At 36.9% G+C, this 10,462-nt stretch overlaps 1 protein-coding gene across 2 annotated transcripts; it reads right to left on the bottom strand.

Annotated features, from left to right (window-relative positions):
- Positions 1-4,092: 4,092 nt before the first annotated feature.
- LOC149963264 (uncharacterized) lies at positions 4,093-7,402 on the bottom strand. 2 transcript variants are annotated; one of them, XM_090170531.1, is made up of 3 exons: positions 7,289-7,402; positions 7,131-7,222; positions 4,093-5,934 (listed from the first exon to the last, which is right to left on the bottom strand). In XM_090170531.1, exon 3 carries the CDS (start codon positions 5,864-5,866, stop codon positions 4,565-4,567), a length of 1,302 nt encoding a protein of 433 aa, XP_090026657.1. In that variant the 5' UTR covers positions 5,867-5,934; positions 7,131-7,222; positions 7,289-7,402; the 3' UTR covers positions 4,093-4,564. The 2 variants fall into 2 exon arrangements, with proteins under 2 accessions (XP_090026657.1, XP_090026655.1); XM_090170529.1 differs by having other exon boundaries at positions 7,131-7,402.
- Between the last annotated feature and the right edge of the window lie 3,060 nt (positions 7,403-10,462).

The following is a 10,462-nucleotide window of genomic DNA, read 5'->3' as shown; positions in this document are numbered from 1 at the left end:
TAATATAATATAATAGCTATGCTAAATATTTTTAGTTTCAATAATTGAGATTCTAGGTGAAATATTTGTATGTATTACAGTATTAAGTTGGCTAAGTGTTTTTTTTAACTGCTATTTTCCTTCAAAGTGATAACTATAATATATTCAAATTTATCACTCAGAATCATAATTATTGAACCCAAAAATTAAAGTTTTAAATTATAGCGTTTAACGGGATAATTTAAAAATTGACGCGTTATTGAGTTAAGCCTATGCGATTTGTTTATACCAATCAAGCATAAATAAATACATTCTTGACCAAATACACAATACAAATATCTACTTAACTAAAATGGCCCCATTATTAACTTAATTATTACTTTAAAATAATGAAATTTAAAATTCTGCTCACTATTTTGTATTTGATGATAATTTGTGTGCCGTGATACGATCATCTTCAATTGCACCACAGCAAAGCCGTTACACTTTAGCTGAAAACTATTCGTTCTGAACCGTTCAACCAGTCTCCATGCGCACTATTCGGCAAAAAAAAATTCTAGAACTACCCAAATGCAAACTATTTGCAGACAAGAACCTCTTGTTGAACCGTTCGGAGCCGTTCTAAATGGTAGCTGCTCAAGACCAAGTACTGGCCGGAACTCAAGGTTGAAATCTCTAAAATTCGTCTGCACATCGGGCTGCGTACGTCAAATCGTACGATTCTAATTTGAATGACAACTATTCGTACAAAAGTTCTGAACTATCCAGAATTTTTCGTGACGTCACAGCTCAGTTCTAGGCCATTCTTTTAACGGTTCAGAACTCACGAATAGTTTTCAGCTTTTGAAACTAGTGAAAACTGCAACCTCCACAAGATGGCGGGCTCAAGCCGTCGGTTAAACGGTATTACCAGAGAGGGTAAAGTCGCTTCGATGAACATGTTTTGAGCCAAATCATTGTTTTACTTTTACAAATTAAGTGTTAGAACAAGTGCAATTATTATAATAATTAATTACAGAAAGTTTGTTTCAAATACGGTTCAATAATGCCACCGTCCACTGCTATACAAATCCGTACGCGATGAAGCATATTCTTCTGGAGTAACGAGTTGGAACGCTTCAATGATTCTCTGACTCAAGTCGTCTTCGCTAGTGACTGGCGTCTTGTATACTTCATCCTTGACGAATCCCCACAGGTAAAAGTCCAGCGGTGTCAAATCTGGGGACCTATGAGGCCATCGCACTGGACCATTCTTCCCAATCCAACGCTCAGGCAACTCGGTGTTGAGGTATTGCACGACATGTCGTTCCTGGTCAGGAGGTGCACCGTCATGCAAAAACCAAAGGCGTGGCAGGTTGACTAAAGGGACATCTTCCAATGCTTCTGCTACTTCATTTCGTGGAAACGCCAAGTAGCTCACCCATTTAAGCCCATTCGGAAGAAAAAATGGCCCAATGACGCGATCTCCTAGTAGACCTGCCCAGACGTTCAAGCGGAATTGTACTTGATTGTGATGTGAAAATCCCCAGTGCGGATTTACATCGCTCCACATGGTTATTTTGGCGGTTAGAACCAGTTACCGAAATCCAACCTAAAGCGCTGATCACCATCGTGAAGTGCTTGGTGGAGCGTGGCACGAAATGGGTGAAATTAAAGCCGGATATTACCATTTAGTCAACTTTTTAATCCAAGCCCGACCTGAGCTGACCCGACAAATATGCAGTGTTATCACAATGGTAGGCATTGGTTTAATCATGGGCCAAATAATGATAAATCCAGGACATGACTCTATGCGAAAAACCCGTCCAACAGCGCTAACACCCGACCACTATTGCCCCCTATTGGGAAAAATGCGCGATCACGGACCTACGTCATTTTACGGGCAAATTTTTTAGGGGCAGTTTTCAAAAATAATACACGTGGTCCTCGTAGTAAATATCCTGGAATATTTATTCACAGTTATCATATCTAGTGTGGTTATTAATGTAAGTACTTTTTTTACGTACTAGGTTCATAATTAGTATAATATATATAATTATATAATTTTAAAAATATACTTTCCTAAAATCGTTAACATTAATCTAAAAATGAGGGGCCAATATGGCAGGATTTTCGAATTACAACCGCCACTTATTTCCGAATTTCGACTTAGTCAACACAAGATGGCGTTCGGGAAACCGGAAATTTCTGGTTGATTTTGCTCCCAAATTTTTTTATTTGCACCTTTTCCCCGCCTACTAAAATGGCCGCCCGTTACTTTTGGTGGACGACCGATTTAGTACGTATGAAGGTACCAGAGGCATGTCCATGGTTTAATAGTCCGGAACTTGGCATGAGGTAAGATTGGGCCAAAGCAGGGGTCAGGGGGCTCGGGTTGGCCTACCTGACCAGGCGGCAAGCCTACTTAAAACAAACAAAAGCGGCGAGCGTCTGGATCGGTATAGGACTTCCTCATGCGGATATCAATTTGGTCATCGTGTACCTGGCTTCAAGAAACATTCTAGCTGGAGTGCTGGACATCTTGAAGAAACGTTTTTTCAAAAGCTTGTGTACACTACTTAATTGATAGTTTTAATACAGCAATGAAACGTTTTAGAAGGTTGTCTGACCCTAGCTTAGGATAGGGTATTCGGTCACATCTCTATTTTAGTGTCGTTTTATCCGCTACCACTTCTGCGAAAAACATTATCAAACATGGTCTGAATCGACAAAATGGTTTAAAGGGGAACGGCCAAGCTTTTCCAAATACGGCCTTATTTCCGTATCAAAAGATTAACAAGACGTTTTATATACTAACACGTACCTTTTTTTGTCTTGAAAAAATAGCTTTTGGCCCAAAAAGTTGAAACGAAAAATAACGCCAGGTGTTTGGGTTTGAATTTTCGCCGCCATCTTAGGGGCTGCCGCCAGCGCCCCTAACCCCGTTCGAGCGATTGGCGAACTATCCTAACTTTTAAAATCGCGCAATTTAGGCTGAAGTCTCTTATAACTGGAACGGACCGCGCGTGCAAAACAATTTTTTTGCGTCTTCAGCAGCGCGCGCTTTAACGTTGTTTTTCTGTCTTACCGACTTCTCACCAGGTGTCGCGGTGGACGCGCGCTTTTCGATTTCCCGAAATTTCTTTATTTTATTAAAAATTAACCACTCAATATTTTTTGATGCGGTTTTCGCCATAATTTTTTGTTTTTAATGGGCTATAGGGCTATCTAACTGGTTAAAGCTTGACCGTTCCCCCTTAAGCCCGCTAAAACTTGACTCTTAAAGCTCTTTCCAGTGTACATGGTTGTTATTCCACAGCCGCCTTTAGTTTTGTTGTTGATTGAAGTTTCCTTTTTGACAAACACCATTGAAATATTTTGGGCAAGGACAAATACATAGCTTGTACCCACCCAATCATATTGGGGGAAATACCATGTCCTCAACCGTTCCGCCGCCACTGGCAGATCATGTTTTTATTTATATTAATATTAATGATTATGTTGAAACTATTTTAAGTGTCACCCTCTAACTGAAATATATATCTTATTCAAATTCCAAAATATAATTTTTATATACATCTACGTAGCCCTTCTTTTGATGCCATTAGCCAGTTATGTTTGGACTCATGGTTAAAACAGCCCTGGCCGCTAGCCTAGCTGCTATCCAAAGATAGCTATTCTTAAGATATGCGAATTGAGGTAAAAATCTAGTAGTATTGTGCGCCAACTTGAAACTGTACGTAAGTTTGCTTACGCGTGTAACTCGAAAAATATCGAACGAAATTTTTTAAATGAGGCTTTTCTTTTTCTGCGTGTCATAAGTAAATTTCATCCTCTTGGAAATGATGATTTAAAATAAGGTTTCCCAAATTAAAATATCGCAATTGACCAAGATCTCCCACTTTTGTCACCCCTGAGCTAAATAATATTGAGTTTTCTTATAATGGGCAAGGTAAAATCATCTAGGCTATAGCTTTAAAACAGCCCTAGATATTTTTCTGAAAATCTGTTATTTGATTACAACGGTAGAAGGGGCCTTAGAAACAAAATTTTATAAATAAAGTGTAGGTGTACAATTGGTTTACTGTCTCCAGGAATTACGAAAACTATGGTTTTACTAGGATTTATATTTAATACATTTAAGTACAGCAATAGAAAAGCTCCGATTTTGGAAGACAAACAAATAAACTATATAAAAATCACCGGAAGCCATTACGGTTCTAAAAATTTCTAATACAATATGTTTTAATTAATGACTAGTTGCCTATACGAAAGAATTTAAAATTTGAGTATCTTCTTTAATATCCTAATACATATCTATTTGCTAATGAGTTTATTTATAATATATATAGCCTCGTCGTTATTTGTTAACATTGCGTTCTTTAGAACATTAAAAACTCCGCTAAACTTAATCCTATCTCCAAATTTATCACTGGTAAAGCTATTGATCACGGTTAATATTAATAAAAAATCACAGGAACCCATTACGGCTCTTAAAATTACTCAATTTATGATTTGTTGAGTATACGAAGACATGGAAAGATGAGTCTCTTTTTTGGAATCTTAATATGTGTTTATCTATTAATAAGTATATTTTTAATGGTCGTTATTTCATTAATACTGTCTTCTTTAAAACATTAAATATTTCGTTGAACTTAATTCGGTCTCCAAAGTGATCACTGGCATATTTATCAATCACGATGTCATTTCTACTGCAATATTCGTCGCGATAATGATTCATTACTGCAACTCTCGGATCGAAAACAAAAGTCTCGTAACCGGACAGAGAATCCCACACGAAATGAATGCCTACTTCAAGAACTGATTCCGGTTTCACAATTACTTTGGTTCTGATTTCCGCAACGCATATTTCGCGATTTCTCAAAATGTCTCTTGGAACTCTCAGCGAACCAAATAAACTTCGATTATCCGTGGAATTATTAATCTTTGAATAATTGCAAAAGAACGCGTTTCGAAACATGAAGTTTCCAATCCATCTTTGGTCGTTTGCTATAATTAAGCTAATCAGAGTATGATTAACCATTCGCGGTATCAGAAACTCGTCTACGTCGACGATGGCCAGGTACTTGTAATGAGGCATGAACTTTAACAGGCAATATTGGTTAAACGCTACTTGAGCATACTGCCAAGCATCCACGATTGGAGGTAGATTCCACGGTAGAAATTCAATTGTAAATTTTTTCTTTGCGCGATCTTGTAAAGCTCTGATAAACCTCTGCACATCAAGGGAAGTGTCTAAATCAGCGAACAAAAAGTGTTGGACACCCATCAGCTCGTAGTAGGCCAAAAACTCGGCCAATGCGATAGTGTCGTTGAACGGTCCGAAAAACGGACGAACACACACAGCTAAATTTTTTACGTATTTATCCACTAAGGTTATAGTTTTTACTTCCTTCCACAGCGGTCGATATCCTTCCACGGATTGCCCAAATATAGATTCTATTCTACTGATTGAAACTGCAGTTGGTTTGACTGAATCGGGTGCTTCACAGGTGTAATACACGGCAGCGTACATTCTTTGCATGTGGTGTTTCAAAATAGTTTTCTTAAATTCGGTAATCACAATTCGACGCCCATAACTTAAGAAACATTTAAGTTCCTCTAGTTCGTTCCAATGAAATTTTGGAGCAATCGCGATAATTCGAACTACGTATGGTGTCTGCCGAGTGTCCCAATACGCCGAGTGAATGTATACGTCCATCGACACTTCCCGGAATAAATCTTCGGCGTCAATAACAATCGACGCGTTATAAATCATTGTGAAGAATCTTTCCTTGGAAGTAATTGAAAGGCAGAATGCTCCAACAATGGTGATAAATATCAAGAAAGCGAAAACTTTCTTGAAATTCCTTGTTTTTCTGGTGACTTTAGAAATTTTCGGAATCATTTCGCTTTACTTTTTAATCCTTATTGAATCTTCGTCTTTAGGATTAGCTCTATGGATCAGTGTTTCTTCTTTGGTTATGTAATGAAAAAATGAAAAAAACAATAGATAAAATTTATGCCTATAAATCTTCTCTAAGTTTAATAGTATTTTTTGTGAAAAATACAGACGGCTATTGTTAAAGATCCAGACAATCATATTATCATATTCTTAAACTAACACAGAGGGAAAATATGATTTAAAAAAAATAAATGTCCTTAGGCCATGGAATTATTATATATTTTTTTGTCGTTAAGGGTATTAATAAACGCCGTTAATTTCCAGCCTTGCTGCAGTGTACACATGCGCGAGAAATGAAAAACGAAAAGGAGCCCAAACATTTTAAAATGAGCGAAAACCTTTGAAGATAACTTTTAAATTACTTCAAATTCTACTGATATTTATAACAGAGAGCATAGAAATTAATATTTACCGAAAAGGCTAGTATTTTTGCCGGGAGATGTTCCCTAGACCAAGCGGCAGTTTTTTCGGGTGTATTGTTTAATAATCGACTTGAACTATAGATAAGAATGGAAAAATTTCGATTCTGGCGCCAGAACCAGTTGGGCCATAGCTTAATTAACTAAAATCCCGAAGCTAGTCAACTACTATTTGATTGGTTATTCTAAAACCAGGTATCTCGATGAAAGAGCATTTTAATCTTCATTTATACTAAAAATATTCAAAATAGTGCCAATATAGTTTCAGAGTTGTTGATTTTTTCCATTTTTAAAACGCAATGCGAAATACTTTTTCAAATTTCAACTTAAGAGTTTTTTTGAGCTACTTGATTTTGGAACTACCGTGGCATTGTGGGCTTACGAAATTTCGTATGCTAGCTGTGGCAGCCGTAGGCTTATTTTCGTTTTCACAGCACGGTCTCTAACTTTTAGATCGTTCATAAACTTTCAACCATACTGGACGTTTTTTAATTCATCCAAATTTATTATGCAATTAAGGTATATGCCGAAATATCTCTTAGAAAACAAAATTAATCCTGACAGAAGGACGCAGGTTTGTCAAATTAGACACCAAAAGTTGTTTGAAAATTAGCATTTACCTGTTAGTGTGACGTGAATAAACTTCTAAAAATGTGTTATAAATGTACATTATTAATTTAGTGCCTAAGTGCATTCCATAAGTTATTATATTCTATTGCATGTAACTTAAAATTTTAAAACGTAGCAAAATATGAAATCAACTACTACTATGCAAGTAGAAAGCATACCTTGAGTAGGTCCATACACCATCGTTGAGACGCCGTTCTGCCGTATTTCACTTTTCCGTAAAATGATATTTTCGGATAACGTAGGAAACGCGCTGAAACAAAATAAATGTTTAGACAATACTAAACGTTAAAAATACTTGAGATATTGAAAAGCGTACAGGAATTTTTATAAAATACGGGAAGTCACGTTAACTTGTTGGCTGCTACATAGTTCCATGAAAATTGAAAAGGCAAATTCTTCACCGTTACCGAGGGAGATCTCCTCGTATCCCTTATATTGACAGCTTATTCGTGTCATTGAGAGAGGTATAGTAAGTTTCGATTATCTAATCCTCACATTCGTCATGTAAGTTCACAATAGCTGCTTCGCTTTTAGTTATCCACCGATTACATATTTTACACTTGTTGAAATTTATTTGTTTTTCCTCTAGGCACAATTCTACTTGATAGCTTGGTTTTCGTTTCGTTGTACTGCTTTGCTCTTGGTGTTTCAATTCTTAACCGATTTTGAAATAAAAAACCCGAATTCGACTTCCTGGCAGCCCGGAACCCTTGAAATTAAACATCATACTGGTATTACTTGATCTTAAACAAATTTCGGATTGGACTACATGACAATCTAAGGAACGTTCTAAGTTCATTCAGGCATGAACTTGGTACTTAATGGCGCACCGGGTGGGAAAATACAGGGGCGGCAATCGCAAAAGAATCGGGTGGAGGCCAGTGGCGAGCGCAGCAACCGAGGGGCTCCCGCGCTATATGGATGGAAAATACCATTTCCGATTTTATTTTTACATTTTATTTATTAAATGGGTTATGGGTGATACATCGTTACGTCAATAATATAGAATATAATATCACAGTATCATTACGTTATAGCTTATAAGATAAAATATCACAGCTGCTAGCTGGTATCATTTAATTCGTTTTACTCTTGTAACGTAATAATAATAATCATCTAAGCTAATACCCAATCCAAAACCTTAGGCCCAAGTCCTCTAGCGACTTTAAATGCCTTTATTTATGGTGGCCGGGTTACAATGCGTAGGAGAGTGGTGGCAGGCCCTCTTATCTCTTCGATGTTCATTCAAGTTTACGTTTAAATTCATCTGATGAGTTGCCAAATTGAAAGACAATTTCATCGACCCACAATATGTTTGTTATTTCCCTTTCAACTCCCATGATTACTAAAGCCTCCAAGAGCCCTTGCTTAATATACGATCGAAGTCTGGATTTTATTACCGTTAACTGGGAAATAGTTCTTTCACATTTCACCTGAATGCAGGGCAAGCGTGCCAAAAACTTATACACTTGGTATAAGTTTTCATAAGCACTGTCGTAAAAGTTGTATTTACACAGCAAATTAATTAAAACACTTTTTACATGGTTTTTTCCGCGTCTTGCAGAGTTTTCTCTCATCATCTTTATCCTCGGAGTCAGAATCTGAACCGTAGTCTTTCTCAACGTCAGTGTCTGAACCATTGATAGTGGTATGATTAAAATCTCCTTCCCCCATTACACTGCTAACACTAGTAGCAAGTAAAGGTTCTGATAGTTTCTCAAACCTCTTTGCGAATAAGACTAGCTCTGACTGAAAATCTGAAGAACTTAATCCAAGTGTTTTAGGGATTACATTTAATAACGCTGCAACCCGTGAGTTTTTGAATCTCATCATATCTTGATGGATGAAAATATGAGATGTCTTTCACCAATCCAGGTATTTTGATTTCAACTTTTCAAGTGTTACGTTACTAATGCGAAAAAATCTGACAATTCTATAATTATCCCATTTATTTTCAATAGGCGTTAAAATACGGGAGGTTACGTGTAAATGTTTCTTCGACGTCACTATAGCTATAATTATTGAAGTGAGCACGCGCTGAAGTCGATAAATATTTTGGAGTTAGAAGTCCACGTGCCAATAAAATACTACAAAGCTTAAGCTCGTGACGCAGAGAAAAACATCTTATACTTTTAATTTTATTCTGTTTTTATTTTATGGAAACACCTATTGGTTCGTCTGGAGCTTTTTCTCCGGCTTGACGTTTAGTTTGTCTCTTACGTTTTTCGTGTTAATCACGTTCAACTGTAACTTCTAAATGATCACCTAATATTTCGTTAGTCGATTCGGCATACTTTACACTATCACTTCTTCGAAATCGTTTCTAAGACTTTGAATCATGTCTACAAAAGGTTTTTTTTTAGATTCCAAGCGGTCATCAAATCGAGACCTTTTGTCTGTGGATATTTAATAATAATAATCAGCTAGGCTAATACCCAAGGCACCACCCTAGGCCTAAGTCATCGAGCGACGTTTAAAGCCTTTAATTCAGAAGTAGTACTGAGCTGTTTAAAAACCTTCAAAAATGTAAACGAAGTCAATAGCGTTTCTATTTCAAGAGATCCAGCTTTGGATGATTCTTAAAGGAAAAGTCCAGGTTTGGTAAAACTTGGGTCTATTTGAAAGATCATGTTTAAATAAACTCAAAAATATCAGTTGTAAAATTGTATCTTTTTTAATGACGAAATTAATTTTTAAACGAGCGAAATTTACCGCCAAGTGATCTGCCATTTCTTTTTCGGGGTGACGTTTTAGGACTTTAATCACGCGCTGTTCGCGCTATACCAGGCCTTAACAGCGCTCTGTTCCCCGCGCGCGCTTGCTCCGCGTGCGGTCTGCGGAGGGAAGGCGAAAGAAAATGGCAGCTCGCTTGGCGGTAAATTTCGCTCGTTTAAAAATTAATTTCGTCATTAAAAAAGATACAATTTTACGACTGATATTTTTTAGTATATTTAATATGATCTTTCAAATAGACCCAAGTTTTACCAAACCTGGACTTTTCCTTTAAGCGTCAAAATTAGGAATTATATGAATATTGTGAAGAAATTCGGGTAGTATGGTGTGCATTCCTTGTTCTGATGCCCAGTAACTGTGAAATATTTTCTTTAACGCTCCCTCCTTGCTCGACCATCTAGTTTTCTACATTCTTTCTAAACGTTTCAATTAAGAGTGACCTCTTTCTTTGGACATGAGACTTTCCCTTTCTGTAATTCTTTTCTATTCAGAAAAAAAAGCATATTTTTGTTCCAATAGTCGAAAAATATTTTTAGCCGATAAGATACATTCGGTGACATTATACACAATAAAGTTCAAAACATGTGTATAAATAAGGCCTTCATTAATTTCACATAGGCGCCCTTGAAAGCCAACAAGGGCACTTGGCATATTCGAAGCACCATCAAACGAACAAGTGACGATGTTTCTTACTGACAGTCCACAGGTTTCTAGTTCTTTAGAAACAGCTCGCATCGCATGAAGGGTTTTCCACCAC

The sequence above is a fragment of the Leiobunum rupestre genome, chromosome 1 (genome assembly GCF_980474605.1).
Source record: "Leiobunum rupestre chromosome 1, qqLeiRupe1.1.hap1, whole genome shotgun sequence".
Lineage (NCBI taxonomy): Eukaryota > Metazoa > Arthropoda > Arachnida > Opiliones > Sclerosomatidae > Leiobunum > Leiobunum rupestre.
The sequence above is the reverse complement of the archived record's forward strand: the minus strand, read 5'-3'. Positions and strand labels throughout refer to the sequence as shown.